Below are 21,857 nucleotides of genomic sequence, written 5' to 3'. Positions count from 1 at the left end.
TAAAGAACTTGCCCTAACTGGTTTGGCTCAGTGGATAGAGCGTTGGCCTGCGGACTGAAGGGTCCCGGGTTCGATTCCGGTCAAGGGCATGTACTTTGGTTTCAGACACATCCCCAGTGGGGGGTGTGCAGGAGGCAGCTGATCGATGTTTCTCTCTCATCGATGTTTCTGATTCTCTATCCCTCTCCCTTCCTCTCTGTAAAAACCAATAAAATATATTTTTTTAAAAAAAGATGTAAAGAACTCTTGAATCATTATATTTCCATTGTTAAAACCACCACCCAGCCCTAGATTTCTGTAATACCCCACAGTGGGCCCACGTGCACCCCCAGGAGGCCCCCTCCAATTCCCTCTCCACTCACCAGCCAGGATGATCTTTCCAAAACTTAAATCTGTAGGTGTCATGTTCCTGCTTAAACCACCTCAAAGACTTATTATTGGGTTTAGCCCTAAACATGATTTACAAGGCTCAGTAAGGTCTGAGCCCTGCCCACAGCCCCAGGCTCATTTTTGCACCACTCCTTCACTGGGAGCCAGCTGCAATGGGTTTGTTTCATTCTTAGATAGGCATCATTCTATTCCCATCCCCAACCCCAAGGTCTTTCTACATGTTCTTCCTTCCCTAGTACCTGTCATTTACCCCTACGCTCCCTTTTGATCTCAGGTCAGGCATGATTTCTTTTGAGGAGCCACCAGAGATTTCTCCAGCAAGGTCCAATCTCCCTGTTACAGTCATTCATATCCCCCAGTTTTATAGCATACATCTCAGTTGTGATTTCACATATTTTTGTATGTGTGATTATTTCACTTATGTCTGTCTCCCTCACTAGACTCTTAGCTCATGACGGCCAAGAACCCTCTGTGTTGTTGCTAAGCCCAGGCAGGGCGTGACACATAATGAATATGCCATAAATATTTCTTAGATGAGTGAATGAAGAGACCAAAAACCACCTCTGCCTGGTGTTAGCTATAGTCCCAGTAATAAAGGTTTGTTTCTCCTGTCCATCCCTTGTGACTTGGGACTAGTGTGGTCATAATGGACTCTTCTAAGCAATGATATCCACGATAGCTTAACCAGCAGTTAAAGCCAAAATGCTTTATTCTTGTCCTGGCTCCATAGTGGTGTGCCCTCAGATAAGATCTGCATTTTTTTTTTTTAGCCCTAAACTCTGTGTTTTACCTATAGATCAGGTGTCTCCTTTTGTCTTTGAACTTTCAACAGCTGTTTCTCCAAACCTCTCCTCCATCCCTTCCAGCCTGTCTCCCAGGCTGGAGATGACTGCTGGCCTCCTGCAAAGGTAGGCGAGGTCCTAAAACAGAGCCAGCTCCTCCGTGGGAGGGTTGGGAGGAAGTGTGGGACTGCCTTTGTATTCCGAAACAACTGCTGGATTCTATTTCTTCAGACAAACTCGTTTTGAAAAGAACAAGGCTTGAATATTTGACATGACAAGGAGCTAGTTCTAAACACTGTTGCCTGAAAAGGTGTAATTCATCAAACTGAAAACCTAGGAGCCCGATTTAGGTGAATTTACCCCCTTCCTTGTTTAATTGGGCTCACATATATTCAGATTGATCTCTTTCTAGTTCAGTGACGTCTAAGCAGTCTGAGTTTTCAGGCTGCTATTGTTTATTTTCTAGGTAGTTTGCCCAAATATGTCATGGGAAGTGAAGGGGAGAAACTTGGTTTTCACACTGGAATGTTTCTTCGGAAGAAACTCAGCAAGTTGCCTTCTCCACCTTTCTGATTCTTGGATCCCAAACTATCCTTGGTAGCTGAAGTGCAGTTTCAGACCCCATCCTGTGCTATAGACTCGCAGTGTGAAGCTTGTCATGGTCTCTCTCTATGTTAATTTCTCCATCCCTAGAATGGATGCAATGGCTCTAACCAGTCTCAGGAACACATCATTAAATCACGGAAATGATATCAGAGGAAAACAAGAATGACTCATCTCGCAGAAAGGCATAGCTATATTTTCTTCGTGTTCTCCAATGTGCATGAAAATCTCGTTCAAAAAAGATGTATTTGTACCTGATTTGACAACTCCAAGCTGCACCGCAACCACCCACTTCCGAATAGGAGGGGGAAAAAATGAGAACCATTTCTGTGTGCTATTGTGTAACACAGAAATCTCTGGCCTGGAGCCCATCGCTGTGGTTTGGCAACACAATCAGCACATCTCTTTTTTCATCTCTTGGAGAAAAAAAAACACAACACACACAACCCAACAGAGAAAGCACCTTGAGAATAAAGGTAATGATTAATCCATCAGGCACAAAAAAAAAAGGATAAAAAGATCCTTTTGGGATTTCAAAGGTTTTTACTCACTAATTTAAATAAATTGCAGCGAACAGGGAGTGACAATTTCACCAGGAGAGGATTAAGTCACGAGCTGTAATTGGGACAGTGCAGAGTCGAATAATCTTATCAGAGATCGCAAGGTATTTATGAGCAGTTGTCAAAACTTCCTTTTACACGTGTGAGTGAAGTAGGGAGCAGCAGAAGCCGGTACTGGTGGAAAGAGTGGTCCTTGAAGAAGCCACACAATGCAGCCTGAGAAGGAATGGAGGAGGAAAAGCTTCAAGCAGAGACTGGTGTTGAAGAGCAGTTTGGCTAAAGAAACACTCTCTGAGTTCTTGGGCACATGTATAATGATCGTGAGTATTTTCTGATTTTCGGATTTCCAAACCAATAACGCCTCCCTATCAACCTAGTTCCTGGTAGAGAGTTTTGTTTTGGTTTCTTTAAGTTTGTCTGTAGATTCATGTCTTCCAGGAAGCAGCAAGTTACTTCCAGGCTGTTTGACTACTTAATTGTCTCAATATTAGGTTTCCATTTACTCATTTATTCACGAGAGTTGGTGGGAGTGGAAGAGGAGGGAGCTTGGAGTACTTTTTTTATTTCAGAGGTTTACTCGGACTCTAAGGTGGCCTTGTGATTAATGTCAGATATGAAAATTTTTTTTCATTGATTCATTGATTTATACCCTGTTTGTTTCACACAAACATTGGGGTGACTCAGTCACTTGAAATAAGTATTGACAGCCAATAAATATGGATGGTAAGAAACAGTTCATTATTGTGTTGATAGATCACTTGACTCTTAAATTAAAAAATTGCACGAGACAGTAACAGTGTACTGTGCAGTAGCCCAGCTTTGGCTTTGCACCATTTTCTCCTCTAACTCAAGCTGATCTCTAAAGACTTTTAATTAGACAATTACAAGTACCTTCTATATATATAAAGGAAGGGCTGATTCTAAACCTCTTGAGGATTTTATCTAGCGATTTGCACAGCTATTAATAAAACATCAGAAAGTTTACTTGAGTAGCATGGGCTTTAGGTTTTTATTCTGTTGCATGTTTTCTCACATTCTCTGGACCCTGAATTTTCAGTTGGAGCCAGACCATGTGTGTGTGTGTGTGTGTGTGTGTGTGTGTGTGTGTGTGTGTTTAATCCTCACCTGAGGATATTTTTCCATTGATTTTAGAAAGAGTGGAGGAGAGATGGAAAGACAGAAATAGCGATGTGAGAGAAATACATCAATAGGTTGCCTCCTGCATGCGCCCAGATCAGGACCTGGGCCTGGAGGAGCCTGCAACCCAGGTGCATGCCCTTGACCAGAATCAAACCGGGGACTATTCAGTCTGCAGGCGGACACTCTATCACTGAGCCAAACCGGCTAGGGCATGGTGCCAGACCATTTGTGAACAGAAAATTAGATCTTTGATTATTCTTATGTGCAGCAACTACTGATTTTAATTTGTTTTTAAAAATAATCTGCTCAAGGATTCCCTTCTCCAGGTATAAATAATTTTATTATTCTTAAGGTAATAGAGAATTGACCATAAGCTTTATACATTAAACGTTATTTGGTAAGAAAAGAATAAAGAAAAAAGTGATTTGGTAATGTACAGCATGGTGACTACAAATGATAATACTGTAGTGTCTATTTGAAAGTTGCTAACTAGATCTTAAAATTTATAAGAAAAAGTTATAAAACTATGGTGATGGATGTTAACATATTGTGGTGATCATTTCACAATATATCCAAATATCAAAATATTAGGCTGTGCACCTGAAACTAATATAATGTTATATGTCAATTACACCTAAATTTTTAAAAAGTTATTTGCTTTGGGTAAATACATAGTAATTTAGGAGAATAAGCCAAAGTTGAGAAATAAATGTGACCTTGGGAATTGAACTAGCATAAGATGAGAGAGCCATGTTTTGTGGTCTCTGATAGCTTGTTTTTTTGTGTGTTTTTTATTATTTATTTAATTCACTCAAATGTTTTAAAGGCATTAGGGATGATTTCTTGTATTGCTTCTGGGCTGTTCTTACCCACATGATTGCGTAGGGGAGATTGTGAAGGAAAAGAGACAATCAAAGCCCAGGATTCTTTTGATGTTAGTTATTGCTTCCTGGAAAATTGTGCTCAAGGAGACAGACACCCTCAGGCCAGGGTCACGTTACTTGACAATTTGGTCCCAAAGAGGAGAGTGGTTGTCTCCCCTGACTTCTGCTCCACAGTAACCTTGCTTCCAGAGAAAGTGAAGCAAGTTCAGTTACAACTCTTGAGTGTTCTGCAGAGTAGGAAGTAAACACCCATTTTGTAACCAAAAAAGTTAAAACTTTATTTCTTAACAAGAACCTGTTGCATAATCCCATCCAGTCTAGGTTAAGTAAGTGAAAATTGCTTTCTGCCATTCACTATTCTACTGTTAAAAATCAAACACAAAATCCAATTGTGTCAACATAAAGATCTAATTGGCTTTATGAAGTGATTCATGAATTGAGCAACATCCCATCTTAGCAACTAGAAGGGGGTCAGAGGAGTTATACAGAAAGGAAGGTTTTACAGGCAGAAAGAGGTGGCACTAAGTAATTAGAGTGGATTAATTCAGGCAAGACCCATTCCTTTAGGGTAAGTCAGGGTGTTATTAGGAAGGTTTTATATAAAAAGAAAGGATTATTTTTGGGTCAGGACATCTTTGGGGAGAAAGAAGGGAAGGGTTTTTAACATGCAAATTGCCTCTTTCTATGGGTTGGGGGCAATGGAGAGGGCCCACAGCGTAGATCCTTACTGGTGCTAGGCCAGAAAATTCCAGAGTGGTTGATTAAAATTATGTTTCTGTCCCTAGCCAGTTTGGCTCCGTGGATAGAGTGTCGGCCTTCAGACTCAAGGGTCCCGGGTTTGATTCCAGTCAAGGGCATGTGCCTTGGTTGCAGGCACATCCCCAGTGGGGGGTGTGCAGGAGGCAGCTGATCGATGTTTCTCTCTCATTGATGTTTCTAACTCTCTATCCCTCTCCCTTCCTCTCTATAAAGAATCAATAAAATATATTTTAAAAAAATTATGTTTCTGGAGAGGTTGAAACTGCAATTAAATCAGGCATGGAATCTAGTTTAGGTATCATGGCTTTCAGCACAAGTGACCATTTTGGGCCTGTGGTTTTCTGTTTAAAAACTACTCCTACGGCCCTGGCTGTGTGGCTCAGTCAGTTGGAGCATTGTCCCATAAGCCAAATCTCTCTCTCTCTCTCTCTCTCTCTCTCTCTCTCTCTCTCTCTCTCTCTCTCTCCTTCTCCTTCCTCTCTCTCAAATCAATAAAAACATACCTTTGGGTGAGGATTTTTAAAAACTAAATTAAAAAAAACCCTACTCATACAACTAGCACTGTCTCTTCCCCTAGTATTCAAGAGGGGAGCTAAAGAAATAATATCTTACTATTGTATGTTGAAAAATTAGCCTTTGTATCTTCTGCCTAAAGCCAACCTATTCTAGATGAAAGGCTTGATTTCCATCTATACTGTACGCTTATTTAAAGCAAACCCTGATGAAATCTATGATAGTGATTACAAGCTCCAATTTTGTTGAGGCCTGTGGGGATGTACAGACAAGTTGCCACGCTGATGCAATTATTTCTTGATCCATAAATCTATATGGTTTTGCTCAAAGATTTCCAGAGTAGTTGTCTATGCTGTATTAAAGAATGTGCATTTTGCCTTGTTTTCTCTAGTAAAAAGCTCTGCATTCTGATAAGGTGGGGAAAGGGAGCCTTAAACAGATGGCGCGGGATGTTCAGGACTCATTAGTGCTTCAGGTTTGTGAAGCTGGTTCCCCTCCTTCCCCCACCCCAAACTCTCCCACCCTGGGAATTTGGGGCCATTTCCCCCACCAAAACCAACACTAAACAAAACAAACTGCTCTTTGGGGAAGCCATGTCACTTAAACTCATTCATGTCATGGTGTAAATGACTAAGAAGGCCCACTGGTAGCATTAAGGGAAGAAATGGCCCATGAGAAATTCTTTGTGAACTACAGCTAAAAACAATAATTACATCATAAGCTGAGGAACTAGCTCGAATTTGGCTTTCTAGGCACTAAGATGGGCAGGTCTTCTTGCCTTTGCTAATGTCAGGGAGGAGGTCTTATTATCACCCATAAACAGTTGGAGAAATGAAGGCTCAAAAAGATGAAATAACTGGCTAAAACCTGAAAAGCAGCAAACTGGAATTCTTTTTTATTCTAGAGCATATACTTTCCACACCGATTACTGGAACTATTTTAGCGATGTCCTTGATAGTAAGACTCCCTCTGCTTTAACAGAGTAGAGCCATAGCTTGCTTGAGGGCATGTGAGTTGTTCAAGGGCATGTGAGTTTAAACCTGTAAGCACCTGAGACCAAATTGTTCCTTATACCCTGAAGCCAATGTCTTTACTTTCTCGGAAGCTGAAAAATTTGTTCACTGCAGGTAGAGAGGTATGAAGTGACGGTAGAGCTCAGGCCCATGCATGTGGGTTCATGGCCCGGTGATTTCAAACTGCACCTTAAAAACGCTACATGTGAAGTTCCTGATACAAGAAACACTCATTCAATTCCACTTCCTTTCCCCCCTTTTGGCTCCTTCCCCCTTCTGTTCAGAATTCTTATAGTATTTGAAAGCAACTGCTTTGTCTCCTCCTGGCCAAAATCTTGCAGGCTCCTTTCTCCAGCATCTGCCACAGAACTCTGCTCATAATAAATGGGAGCCCGTAAATGTGTGTTGAATTTAAATCTTTTTTCTTTTCTTTTCTTTTTTTCCTGAACATTTTAGGATCTCCAGTTATTTCTCGTATGTTCACTCCTCGCTGTTCTGTGTATGTTCTTTTCTCTTCAAACATTTCAGCATTCTTTGACACAGCTCATCCTCTTGAAAATGCTGAGAATAGCCCAGCAAGCAGCCATGTGGCCTGCGGTGGGAAGACATCCTTCTAGGGCTGAACTTCTGAGTAGGTAGCACCTATTGTGTATTGGGGAAGACCCTAAATTCTTTTCTCACTCCGTGTCAAGCTTGCGCATTAGAGGTCTACTTTTTGACATTTCTAAGAACGAAAAAATGTGAATCCTTCTTTTAAAAGCAACATCCTTGATGTGTGTCCTGAAGGGAAATACAAAAGGTAAAGGCCTGGGACACAGACTATGGATGGGCATAGGGGAGTGGGCAGTGCAGGAGAGAGGGAGGAAATGAGATGAATGGTACATGAGAAACTTCAGGCTCTCCATGTTTCCCACGTCTGCTCCTGTCTTCCTCCATGACTTCATGCCCCAATTCCCTCCCAGCCTGAGTCACTGGGTTAATCATTTCATTCTAGGAAGGTTCTCAGATAGGCTTCCTATAGAAATTCTAGGGCTTTAAAATCATTATTACAAAGTGTGCTCAGAACTTGGAATAGGCCTATTCCACTTTAGAGAGGGTTTGTTTTTTTTTTTAAATGTTTTATTGATTTTAAAGAGAGAGTAAGGGAGAGGAATAGAGAGATAGAAATGCCAATCTGTTGCCTCCTGCACACCTCCTACTGAGGATTAATCCCAAAACCTGGGCATATGTGTTGACTGGGAATCAAACCGGGGACCTCTTGGTTCATGGATCAATGCTCAAACACTGAGCCACACCAGCACGGCAAGAGAGCTTTTTTTAAAAAAAAAAATAAAAAAAAAAATGATTGATTGATTTGAGAGAGAGAGACAGACAGACAGACATTGACATCAATATGTTCCATATATTTATGTATTCATTGGTTGATTCTTGTATGTGCCCTGACTGAAGATCGAACCCGAACCTTGGGATATTGGGATGATGTTCTAAACAACTGTGCTACCTGGCCAGGGCCCACTTTAGAGAGTTTTAGAAACTATATATCCTATCTAATAAAAGAGAAACATGGTAATTAGCCATACGTCCACTACCCTTCCCATTGGCTAATCAGCAAGATATGCAAATTAACTGCCAGCCAAGATGGCGGCCGGCAGCCAGGCAGCTTGAAGCTAACATGAGGCTTGCTTGCTTCAGTGACGGAGGAAACCAACGTTCCCCGCCTGCCTTGCCGGCCTCTGAGCTTGCAGTTTGAAACATTGTTAAAAATATAGAAGCTAAACAAAACCCCAGAAACCTGCTTTCAGCCAGCCGGGATCTCAGAGCTGGAGTTAATACAGTGTTTTGATTATAGAACCCAAACAAACCAGATACCTGCTTTCAGCAGCAGAGGCCTCAGAGCTGGAGCCAGAGCTAAAGCTGGCCCAGAATAAAAAAAAAAAAAGGAGCAGTTGGGAGCTTCAGTCACCCGCCAGCCTGAAAACAGCCCTCAGCCCCTTACCCAGACTGGCTGGGCACCCCAGTGGGGACCCCCACCCTGATCCAGGACACCCTTCAGGGCAAACCAGCCGGCCCCCATCCGTGCACCAGGCCTCTATCCTATATAGTAAAAGGGTAATATGCCTCCCAGCACCGGGATCAGCGAAGCCGCGAGGCCTCCCAGCACCAGGATCAGCAGAGCTGAGAGGCCTCCCGGCACCGGGATCAGTGTGACAGGGGGCAGTACCCAAACCCCCTGATCGCCCTGTGGCTCTGTGTGTGACAGGGGGCGGGGCCACAACCTCCCTATCCGCCCTGCTCTGTTCGTGACAGGGGAAGGCGCCCCAACCCCCTGATCAGCCCTGCTCTGTGTCTGATAGGGGGGAGCTCCCCAACCCCCTGATCGCCCTGCGGCTCTGTGTGTGACGGGGTGCGACGCCCCAACCCTCCCCCCCCCACCCTCCCACCATGGGCCCTGCTCTGTGTGTGACGGGGTAGAGCCATAACCTCCCCATTGGCCCTGCCCTGAGTGTGACAGTGGCGGTGCCCCAACCCCCGATCGGCCCTGCTCTGTGGGTGACGGGGGGAGATCCCCATCCCCCTGATGGGCCCTGCTCTGTGCGTGACAGGGTATGGAGCCCCAACCCCCCTGATGGGCCCTGCTCTGTGCGTGACAGGGGGTTGCGCCGCAACCTCCCCATCGACCCTGCCTTGAGTGTGACAAGGGGCGGTGCCCCAAACCCCCAATCGGCCCTACCCTGAGCGTGACTGAGGGTAGCATCACAACCTCCCGATCTGCCCTGCTCTGTGCATGACAGGGGGCGGCACCCCAACTCCCCAATCGGCACTGCTCTGAGCCTGACCAGGGGCTGCACCTAGGGATTGGGCCTGCCCTCTGCCACCTGGGAGCAGGCCTAAGCCAGCAGGTCGTTATCTCCCGAGGGATCCCAGACTGCAAGAGGGCACAGCCCGGGCTGAGGGTCCCCCCCCCCCCCCCGAGTGCACAAATTTTAGTGCACCGGGCCTCTACTATATATATATATATATATATATATATATATATATAGAGAGAGAGAGAGAGAGAGAGAGAGAGAGAGAATCAAGTATATACCAAATTTAGACTGAAATAGGAAAATTCTGCAGGGCATAATTCAGGGCAGTTTGGGTCTACTACATTATTTAGAATTCCCAGGTACTGGAGGACAGCTGGGATAGGGGTGGGATGGATGGAATTGACCCTTCATATTGATGGGGAAGCCAAGGCACAGGCTGGCACAGTTATGTATCCTGTATCTTTCCTGAGTGGGAGAGAGGGATAAGAGAAGGAGCGGGGAGGGGAAGAGGGAGAGAGAGAGAGATCAGCTCCATTCTTCTAGATTGGGAAACAGATATAATTAAGAGGTTCACCCAAGATCGCCCTGCCCATGAATGCGAAAACTGGGCTTGATATCTTGGCTTCAGTCATTCCTAATATACTGTAATTTGATGAGATATAACTCTTTTCATGTGAAATCCCCACAAGAGCATCACTAATTTTACAGCCTAAAGTACATTAGTTAGTAGAGGTGTCAAAAGATGATTATATAGAACAGGCATCATCATGGCAGGGAAATTTTATAAAAAATCTATTTGCATAGAGGTTTCGGGTCTCTTTATCACCAGGTGGATCTGCCATATCTCTTCATGGCTCCAATGAGCACACTGACCATGTGTTTTCCCCCTTAGGACTTCTATATTCTGTGAGCCAGCAAAGGACCTATAGGAAAGTGAGTCTCAAGAGACCCTGTAACTTCTCTCTTGCTTTCTGCCTCAACAGTCTCCTGCCCTCTATCTGTCTCCTCTCTACTTGGTTCTACTTAATGCTTTGCAAAGGTATGCCCCCACTTCAAGCCTGAGGGGTTCAGGACAGAGGACCCCCAGAACGGGAGCCATCAGTTTGCCAACAGAGAATAGGAAGAAGTCTCTGCTGTCAGCAGCGCCCTGGCTGATTCTGGCCACGCATGGCTAGTCTGCCAGAGGCGTGGAAGGATCCACCATCCCTGGGTTCTCACACACTGGCTTTGGGATGAAGTGGTCTCTGTTGTCCAGTCCCTGTGTCCCTCAGCTGAGGGAACAGAGACCCACATGCTCAGTTTCTGTCAAGTGCCCTTTCTATCACAGGAGGACATCAGAGAGTCCCACCTGTCAATCCCACCTGTTTCTAACTATTTTCTTATGACTTACGTCCTATACTTAGCCTTTCATGAATATGCACTTGTGTCCTGCCACAGCAAGAAAGTCCACACTTCTAAAATCTGAATGCCTGAGCAAGCTAAACACGGAGGGTTCTTGCCCTGTACCTTCACTGGGGTATAAAGGGGCCTTGAAGCAGGAAGCTAAAGAGGCAGGTTCTCTCCCTTCGAATAGTGACAACGACAAAAGACAGTGAAGGGGTTAATATTTACTGATCATACTTTATACCAAGACACTCATTCCTTGGAAAAATCTCATGATATAAGGGGATTGTTCTTATTTTACAGCTGAGGAAATCAAGGCTCAGTAGACTAAGCAACCTGACCACAGGCAAGCGAGTGGTGGAGCTGGGATTAGAGTCAAATCTCTGGTCTCTTCACTGTGCTGAAGTTACTTACCATTCTCCTGTATGCCTTTGAACTTCTACCACTGTTGCCTGTAGCAATATATATTATTCTTATATATGTTTTAAAAATTTACACACATGGCTTCATAGTTTATATACCTTTTACAATTTGAGATTTTCCCCCAAAGACACTTTTTGAGATTCAGCTACTTGGGGACACGTAGATGTAAGGCAATTCATTTTAGCCATTGTGCAATATGGCGGGTTTATATATCTAGTCCCCACTTGAACTGTTAGGTTGATTGTAATTTGTCACAATTACCAATACTGCTGCAATGAACATCTTTGTGTATGCCTCCTTATAATCGAGTTCCAGAGTTTCTCTTGAGTATATACTTAGAAATGAGTTTGGTGGTCCCAGAACTGGCATATTCAACTGGGTGGGTATTGTAAAATTGCTCTCCAAAGTGGCTTTAAAGTTATACTACCAGCAGCAACATGTGAGTTTCCGTTTTCCACACACTCCCTGACCATGGCATCCAACTTTTATATTTCTGTCCTTTGGACATATAGAAAAAAGAGTTCCTAGTGCAGTTGACTATCTTTTCATGTTTACTAAAACTTTAGATTTTCTCTTTTGTAAGTTGTCTGTTTATGTCTTCTGCACATTTTTAAATGATTTCTTATGGGTTATAGGATACTGGTATTTGTTTTAAATTCAGATATTAAAGCTATTTTGTATTTTCTTTTTATAGTTCAGTATTTTTCTTTTTGTATTTACGTCTTTAAATCATTAGAATTTTGTATGATGTAGAGTAGTCATTTCTTTATCTGGAAGGAAAGCCAATTGCTCCAGTACCAGTCCTAAGTCTGCTGATTGTATTGGCCTCTCTATTACATACCAGTTCACTTATAAATGTGGCTGCATGTCTACTCTTTATTTAATTCTATTGATCTCTGTCCAAACCTGCACTGATGCCATATATTTTTGTTATAATCACTTTCTAATTTTTTATCTTGTGTTTTTCTTATTATTTTTTCAATATTGTCTAGACTATTCTTCCACATGCATTTTAGAATTAGTTTATCAAGTTTCATAAATACTCTGTAGAGATTTTGGCTGGAATTGCATTAATTTTATATATTATTCTGAATAGAACTGATATTTTTTAAATATTGAAACTTCTCATTCATGAACATGAAATAAGCTCTCATAGGTCTGCTTTTTATATTTCTTTCTAAATTTTTATAATTTATTTGGTGTTAGTCATATATTTTGCTTGCTATACTTCTAGGTACCTAATGGTTATTGCTACTGTGAATTTTACATTTTACAATTATATTTTCCAACTGGTTATTATAGGGTTTAAGAACAATATTGATTTTTATATGTTGATCTTATATTTAGCAAACTTGGTAACTCTGATTAATTCAAGTAAGTTTATAGATTATCTTGGATATTCTATATAGGTCAGAGCTGTCAAATATGATAGCCAGTAGTAATTGTGGTTACTTAAATTAAACAAATAAAAATGAGTTTAAAAATGAGTTCCTCAGTCTTACCAGTCCCATTTCAAGTGAAGAGCCATATATGACTATTGACTATAATATTGGGCAGCAGGTATAGAACTTTTCCCTTATTGCAAATGATCTGTTGGACTGTGTTGATACAGATTATATTTTTTATCTAAGAAAATGAGACCTTCAATTTTCTTTCTAGTCCTTAAATATTTAAATTTCTCTGTCTTTTTATTGCAGTTAAAACCTCTTGCAATTTATAAGAAGCTGCAGTTGTGGCATTGTTATTTTATTTCCAACTTTAAAGAATGTACTTCTCATGTTTTGCCATTAAGTGTGATGGTTCCTTTAGATTTTTGCTAGACATTCTTGATTTGAGTAAGGAAATTTGTTTATTCTTTATTTACTAAAGTGTTCATTAGAAATGATCACTGATTTTTCAAAATACCTTTTCTACATCTATTGAGATAAGCATATGGGTTTCTTATCTGTTGACGAGGAAAATTACATTGATAAATATGTTTAGCATAAAATTGTCCTTACATTCCTGAGCTTTATTCCTACCTAATCATGCAACATTCAGTTTGCAATGTTTTATTAAGGATTTGGACTATAAATTTTTTTATTATCTTATTCTTGTCTAGTTTTATTACCAAGGTTATATTAGCCTCATGAAATAAACTGGAATTCTTTCCCTCTCTTTATATTTTCTGGAACATGTTGTATACAATGAGGATTATCTGTTCCTTGAAGATTATTTTACATGTGCATTGTAAACAACAACAGCAAGACAGGTGATTCTGAGAGATTTCTCTAGCAGTTACGCCTAATTTAGATTTTCTTTTTTTTTTTCTTTTTTTTTTAAATTAAATCTTTATTGTTCAGATTATTACATTTGTTCCTCTTTTTTCCGCCCATAACTCCCCTCCTCCCAGTTCCCGCCCCACCCTCCGCCCTCACTCCCCACCCACTGTCCTCATCCATAGGTGCACGATTTTTGTTCAGTCTCTTCCCGCATCTCCCACACCCCTTTCCCCCCCAAGAATAGTGAGTCCATTCCCTTTCTATGTCTCTGATTCTATTATGATCACCAGATTATTTATTCACTTGATTCTTAGATTCACTTGTTGATAGATGCATGTTAGTTGTTCATAATTTGTATCTTTACCTTTTTCTTCTTCTTCCTCTTCTTAAAGGATACCTTTCAGCATTTCATATAATACTGGTTTGGTGGTGATGAACTCCTTTAGGTTTTCCTTATCTGTGAAGCTCTTTATCTGACCTTCAGTTCTGAATGATAGCTTTGCTGGATAAAGTAATCTTGGTTGTAGGTTCTTGGCATTCATCACTTTGAATATTTCTTGCCATTCCTTTCTGGCCTGCAAAGTTTCTGTTGAGAAATCAGCTGACAGTCGTATGGGTATTCCCTTGTAGGTAACTGAGTTTTTTTCTCTTGCTGCTTTTAAGATTCTCTCTTTGTCTTTTGCTCTTGGTATTTTAATTATGATGTGTCTTGGTGTGGTCCTCTTTGGATTCCTTTTGTTTGGGGTTCTCTGCACTTCCTGGACCTGTAAGTCTATTTCTTTCACCAGGTGGGGGAAGTTTTCTGTCATTATTTCTTCAAATAGGTTTTCAATATCTTGCTCTCTCTCATCTTCTGGCACCCCTATAATTCTGATGTTGGTACGCTTGAAGCTGTCCCAGAGGCTCCTTACACTATCTTCGTATTTTCGGATTCTTTTTTCATTTTGCTTTTCTGGTTGGGTGTTTTTTGCTTCTTCGCATTTCAAATCTTTGCCTTGATTCTTGTGCTCCTCTGGTCTGCTGTTGGGAGTCTGTATAGTATTCGTTATTTCAGTCCATGTATGCTTAATTTCTAGTTGGTTCTTTATCATAACATCGAGGGTCTCATTAGATTTCTTGAGGATCTCACTACATTTATCGGCGGCTTCTAGACAGTTCTTAAGAGACCTTAAAAGTGTGGTTCTGAACTCAATATCCTCCATTGACAGTTTTGTCCTGTTTCTTTGTCTCCGCATTTTTTATGCTTTCTTGGTGCACCCCCCTAGTGGTCTTTGTGCGCAGTCTTGTTGTAGTTAAGCCTTGATTGTTGTCGGCAATACCGGGTGTGATTTGACCTCCAGGCTAACTGGCTATGAGAGTCCACTGTGTCTGCAGTGGGAGAGCTTCTGTGCTGGATCTCTAGGGCGGTGCTAATCTAGCGTTTGCCTGAGGCTATCCGGCAAATGGCTCTGGGAGGGGCGGGTCCCCGGGGATCTACAGGGCGGGCCAGAGTGAGCAGTTATGGCTGCTCTCAGTTCCATCCCTAGGGGCTCTGCCTCACAGAGTCCCAGCCACCGCTGCAAACCCCGGAGAGAAAGCTGCCTTCGAGTTCCGACCGAAGCCAGACAGTCCCGCTTCTCCCGTTTGAGTCTGGGTCCCTAGAGACTCGCCCGGATCTGGAGCTCAGAGTCTGAAACTCCCTCCCGATTGAAAACAACAACCGCGCCCTCCGCCGCCAGCCTGCTCTGCGTGCGCACTCCGCACCTGAGTATTTCACTTCAGCACTGCGCCTCCTCTGAGTCTGGGTATGATATTCTCTTTCCTCCTAGTTGTAGAATTTCCACTCAGCCAGCCTTCCTGTGGTTCTGGATGATGTCCGTTCCGTCTTTAGTTGTTTTTTGAAGTGGTTGTTCGGGGCAGCAATCTCCGGCGTTAACCTATGCCACCATCTTGGTTTCCTCTCTGCCTAGATTTTCTATTCTTAATTCCATTTTGGCAATTTATATTCTTTCCAGGAAACTACTTTGTTTTTGTTTTCAAAGGTAGTTTTTCAAAATTCTTAGTACTTTCAGGATTAATACAATGAAAGTAATAATTTTGAAATGATTTTTCATAGTCTTTACTTATGGCTTTTATAATCTCTACTTATGGTGAAGTCCTCTTTTTAATTTTTAACATGGTTTCTTTGTCTTCCACACAGTAGTTTGTTTTCTTAATCCTTTCCTTGAATTGATCAGCTTTCTTTATTTCTCTCTTTTCCCCTACTTGTCTTTCTATAAGTATTTGTCCTTACATTTTTAGAAAAGATATATTCTTGAGCTAACAAAATGTGAAGTGAATTAACACATTTGAACAATATTAAAAATTTTAAAATCTTAATTGTAATCAACTATTCCATATTACATGTCATTATTTTCTAATATTTAAATTCTATTCCCGCTATTATTGTTATTGGTGTTTTAATAGTGAGTACTTATAAATTTACTACCATATACTGTTGGGGTCCAACCCCAGCAGGTCCGGGGGTCCCCAAAGGTGTGGACGGAGTCGGCGAAGAAGGAATGACATGGAGGCAGCGTTCAGTTGATCAGCATGGTTGGGTTCTCTCGCCTGGTTCTAGCCAGGATCTCCAGCCAGGTTCTGTGTTTTATTGTCTGGTTACATCTGTATTTATATCAGTTGATTTTAATCCTGTCAATTTCTATTCCAAAGGTTAGGGCGTTTCTTATCTCCATTCCAGGGAGTAAAGATTATGTAGCTTAAGGGTGATTGTTTGTAGTTAAATTGATTAACTACCCGCCTGGCATTTAGTTAAGGGGTTTTATTCCCTCCCTAACTTCAGGGAAAATTCCCTACCTGGGGAAACAACCTTTCTCAGAGAGGTGACCTTGGTTAAAACACATAGTGCCAAGAAGGTGAGCAAACATATTAAGAACAGTATGCCATATACGCCAGGTCCCTTGAAACATATCCTGTGCAGATGTTTCTTCCCTGCAGCAAGTGTGTCAAGCAGCAAGGATGGACTGGCTTCCGACAATATACCAGTTCATTTTCTAATCATTACTGCATGCATCCATTATTTTGCTTTTAAAGAGATAAAATTCTCCTTCTTTGTGCAGTAGAAACTTTCTTTAGGGAATTTTTCATAAAGGATGTGTAAGGAATAAACTTTCTTTGTTTGCCTGAATATCTTTATTTCACTTGGTAAATTTTAGGTTGATGATTGATTGATTTTCCTTGGCATTTCAAAAGTGTCATCCTAATGTGTCTATTACTGCTGGTGACAAGTCTGTTATTGCTGGTTTAATTTTGTCCTTGGTAGTCTGCATTTCTCTGGTTACAGTAGAGTTTCTCTGTTTTTTATTTTGAAATTTCACTATCATATGACTAGGGGTTCATCTTCAATTTAAGGATTTGCAATTTTCACCAGTTCTGGAAAATTCTCAGCTTTATCACATTGCCTCTCCCCCAGTGTCTTTATTTTCTTTGTTTAGAACTACTATTATGCGTGTATATATGCTTGACCCTCTCACTTTTCTTACCTCATTCATTCTTTCATATTTCTATTTCTTAATCTCTCCATAATGAATTTTGTGTAGTTGTCTTGAATCAATCTTCCAATTCACGAATTCCCTACTTAGTTGTATTTAACATCTGTTTAACACACTCATTAACTGTAGTTTCATTAATGTTTTCATTTCTAGAAGTGCTGTCTGTTATTGTTTATTAATTTTCTTTTTTTCTTACATGTTTATGTCTTTTATCTCTTTAACTCACTAGGCTTAATATATTTATGGTATTTTATGATAGAATAATCACTGATTATCACTATTTTATCCACTGATGCTCATTCACAAAGGATCATTTCTTCAGTGTTTTGTAAATTTTTACTGTAAATACTTCAGGAAGGTTCCTTTTCTCTGTGGGAATTCCATATGGCCAGCACACATTTGCATTTGCTTCTGCTAAGTTGCCCAGGGATATCACCCACCAGGAAAAAATATATATCATAATATTAAAACAGAAAAAAAGGAAACTGATGAATGTAGGTGCCTCCTTAAAGAACACTTTCCTCCAAGAATGGCTCTCTGGTCCCTTCCTCCCACATGAGACAGATGACCATGAATGACTAGAAATCCCATGCTATCTCTAAATAGGCTGGTTCTCAAGTCCTTAGACGCTGAGTCAGTATCAGCTGAAGGGAGATTTCCCTTCAGGCTTTCCCTTATTAGCAATGACATCACGGGCCAGACTAACATGGAAACTTTCTGAATTCCAAAGGAACTGGGGAGAAAAGCTGATCCTGGGTTGCTGACCTCTAAGAGCTGCAGACGCCCAAAGCCAAACTTTATTCTGCCAATCAGAACTCTGCTTTTTCATCGTGACCCAGAAATGACTCTGACTTTGAAAGGGGAAATACTTTTGTTTTCTACTTCCCAGAAGTGGGTTTGGTTGGTTTATCTTTAGTGACAAAGTACATTGCAACATGTTTTCATTACTTGACAAGAAAGGAGAACATAAGAATGAGAGCAGAAGTTGGCTTGCTTTTTACTCATCAACCTTGTGATGAAGATGTGGCAAAGTGAAGGACAGGTGAGGAAGACAAGCCTCATAAAAGGGAGATAATCAATATAACTGATCTAAATGCTCAGACAGCCCAGCAGTGAAGGTTACTCTCATCATCCTGTGGGCACCATATTCATGTCTGATCTAGCATTGCTACCTAAAAGCAAAGTAAATGTTTAAGCATAAAGATGCTGGCAAAATTTGCCCAGCCCCCGACACCTTTTCCATCTTGATAGATTGGCTGGTCATGCTAAGACACAGACCTGGGATGGCCAGTCAATACCAAAAGGAAGTGAGGGCTTATAGCCCCTCTCAGACTAGAATCAGCCCACATATTCTAGTCTCTGAAAGTTTAGACTTCCTGAGGAGAAAAATCTTCCCCAAATCCTATGCCTCTATCCACAATGAGTGGTTAAAGAAGTTGGAGTATGCCCTAACCAGTTTGGCTCAGTGGATAGAGCATCGGCCTACAGACTCAAGGGTCCCAGGTTCGATTCCGGTCGAGGGCATGCACCTTGGTTGCGGGCACATCCCCAGGGGGTAGGGTGCAGGAGGCAGCTGATCAATGTTTCTCTCTCATTGATATTTCTAACTCTCTATCCCTCTCCCTTCCTCTCTGTAAAAAAAAAAAAAAAAAAAAAAAATTAAAATATATAAAGAAGTTGGAGTATGACTGAAGAAACCCAAAACACTAATTCAAAAGAATATTTGCCTGAACCCCTATGCTCATCGAAGGGTTATTATAGATGATATTTGTAATATATATGCTAACATAAGAAACATTCAAACCTACAGAGAATTTTTGTGAGTTTGAGTCGAACTGATGACAATTGCCAGGAAGCATAATCCTAAAGGGCTAAGAGAATGCTCTGGAAAATGGCAGTTTTTCACCTCATTTTATACATCGCAATCTAAAGAGGGAGGCGTGAGTGGGTTACATGAAATCCATTGATGATAGATTAGGGAGGCGGGAGAACAAAGGGGTGGAGAGCTCTGGGATTGGATAAAAAGTAAAGTGATAGACATATACTTTTACATAGGTGGGCACAGGATAGTTATTAACACAACAATAATACTAACAATGAGAGGATTTGTGGTCTGTGCCCAGAAGCGTCTGGAAAAAGCAAAGTTACCTTGACATCCCAAAGATATGTTATCATAGATGCAATAGATAGGCTCAATTAAGGTAAAGATTTACTTTTATCAGGGAAGATTCTAGCCTAGGACACGACTACTTGCCATAAACTGCTTTTAGTTAAAATGTTTTAATTTCAGACCATCCTATGTGGTTACTTTAGGTCTCTGAGTTTGTAAGGCTGCCTCACAGACCTCCCCTGAGCTTGCCAGGTTTAGTATGTGGAATATTCAAAGAATGGAATCTTACCACTTGTGACAGCATGGATGAACCTGGGTAGTATTATGCTAAGTGAAATAGGTCAGTCAGAGAAAGACAAATACTATGTGGTTTCATTCATGTGGAATTTAAAGAAAAAATAAATGAACAAACAAAATAGAAACAGACTCATTGACAGCGTGAACATACAGATGGTTGGCTGAGTGGAGGGGACTTGGGGGAATGGGTGATAAAGGTGAAGGGATTAAGAAGCACATATTGGTAGTCACAAAATAGTCATGGCAATATAAAGTACAGCATAAGGAATACAGTCAATAATGTCATAATAACTATATGGTATCAGATCAGTACTGGAAATATTGAGGGGAACAGTTTGTAAAGTATATGATTATCTAACCACTATGTTGTACACCTGAAACTAATACAAAATAATATTGAATGTAAACTGTAATTGAAAAAATTTAAATAAAAAAAAAAGAGTTCATTGCAAAGGGATGCATCCATGAAATGAACTCTTATATAGCTGTTGAAGATAGAGAAGCCAGACTTCATATGCTGATACGGAATGACTCTCTAAGCCAGTGGTTCTCAACCTTCCTAATGCCATGACCCTATAATACAGTTCCTCATGTTGTGGTTACCCCCAACCATTATTTTCATTGCTACTTCATAACTGTAATTTTGCTACTGTTATGAATTGTCATGTAAATATGTGATATGCTATATGTGTTTTCCGATGGTCGCGACCCACAGGTTGAGAACCGCTGCTTAAGCTATCAGATGGAAAGAGCAGGCAGAGAATGGTATTTATCAAATACTCCTGTTTGTATACACACACACATATTTTTTGACAGAATATACCATAAAGTATTGATACTAGTTACCTGTGGAGAATAAAATGTTAAATCTGGGGGTGGAAAAGAGACAAATTTCTTATATTTTATTGTATACCCTTTGTAACTGAAAAATTTTTACATGTTCATGTACATTTTCTTCACTCCCCTTGTTGCAGATAAACTGCCAGGTGGTGTGGGAGAATTAATCAGCTGGGCACTCAGAGAATATTTAGAAAAGTTGCCTTTATTGCAGATTTCACTAGTGCCATGACTCAGGGGAGTCAGTCTCCAAATCCTGAGTGATGAATATGGACGAAGCTTTCCCTTTATACCCTTTAGTTCCTTTGTCCCCCAAATATGGACCAGGCTTCCAGACCGTTCGCAGGCTTTGTAGCCCCCCATGAGTTGGGATGGGGGATGTGCCAGCCCCTCTGGGGATGGTATATGGTTCATGGTTTATGGCCTCTGTAAAATGGGAGTATTTCGGGAAACAGGTTCTGTAAGGCAGGACAGGCATCACAGATAAGAATGGAGTTTGATAAGAATGGAGTTTTTGGCAAGCAAGAGTGTGTGGCAGAAGGCAGATTACTGGCACAGATTCAGATAGCTAGCCCCCCAAATGTCTTATTTTCCCCTTCACCCTGTTGCCCATAAAAGAGTTCACTCAGCAGAGTTTGTCCCTTCCAAGTGTTTTAGGGAATCTCTTGAAATAGGCTCTGAAGAACACTAGTTCCATGAAATGCAGATAAGAATTAAGTGAAAGAAATTATGCTGTCTTTCCCAAATATACTTGGGAAACACTGGCTTAAACTAAGCTAAGCAATTTTTCTCAACTGTGGAAATTGCCATGTTCACTGGAAATCTCTAACAGGGGAATAGAATATGTAACTGTCCCCAGATTGACTTTGCCACAGTTCCCTTTTTTGAGGAGCATCTCATGGAACTATTGATCTGTGAAATATGTTTTAGGAATTGAAGGGCCTAGGATAAATCTAAATCAAGTCAGCTCCAGAATTCCTCCGTCTTCAGGACTCTTCCAGATTGAGAGTGAACCATGGTATACTTGACATCATTGGGCCACTGAATAAACAGAGAATTGACCTCAGTAACCTTCATCCACACACAGCACACTCAGATCCATAGTCATTCCAGTATGAACATGCACACCTTGATAAAGAAGTGCTTTATTGGATTCTTATTCTGGCCCTGTGATTGTGATCAAGCTCTTGTCAAAGCTAACAGTATTTGGGATGAGTTGAGGGATGTGAATGCCTGGTGTAGGCCAGAAAAGAAGAGCATTGTTTTTTTTTTCAGCCCAGCAAAAATAATGGAGTTTAGTCACCTTTCATTTCTGAGGCCCAAGTCTGTTCTTGGTACTTTTTTCTACTGAAAGCACTGAGGTTGGCCATTTGCCTATTCACCTGCTTCTCAAATCTCAACTTTGAGATTCTTCTCTTTTTATGAGCCCGCCCTAATGTCATCTCTTTCAAGTACAGCTGGTTCTTAAGGGTTGATTGATATACTGATATTCTCTCATGCTGCATGCCACCAAATACTTTATTTGTAACCAGAATGTCCAGGTTTCAGTCCTGGTCCTTTGTGAC

The 21,857-nt window shown here is 41.1% G+C and overlaps 1 protein-coding gene across 2 annotated transcripts in view; it reads left to right on the top strand.

The window, feature by feature from the left end:
• Positions 1 to 2,544: 2,544 nt before the first annotated feature.
• The window catches only part of AQP9 (aquaporin 9), a gene marked incomplete at both ends in the record, with an annotated part of 41,862 nt that continues 22,549 nt past the window's right edge, over positions 2,545 to 21,857 (top strand). For both annotated transcript variants that reach the window (XM_081083935.1, XM_081083936.1), the window contains one exon: positions 2,545 to 2,655. In XM_081083935.1, coding sequence (XP_080940061.1) covers positions 2,545 to 2,655 — 111 coding nt within the window. The remainder of the gene's footprint in view (positions 2,656 to 21,857) is intronic.

This window comes from Myotis nattereri (assembly GCF_964212035.1).
Source record: "Myotis nattereri genome assembly, chromosome: 1".
Classification (NCBI taxonomy): Eukaryota; Metazoa; Chordata; class Mammalia; order Chiroptera; family Vespertilionidae; genus Myotis; species Myotis nattereri.
This window is presented reverse-complemented; position numbering and strand designations above follow the sequence as displayed.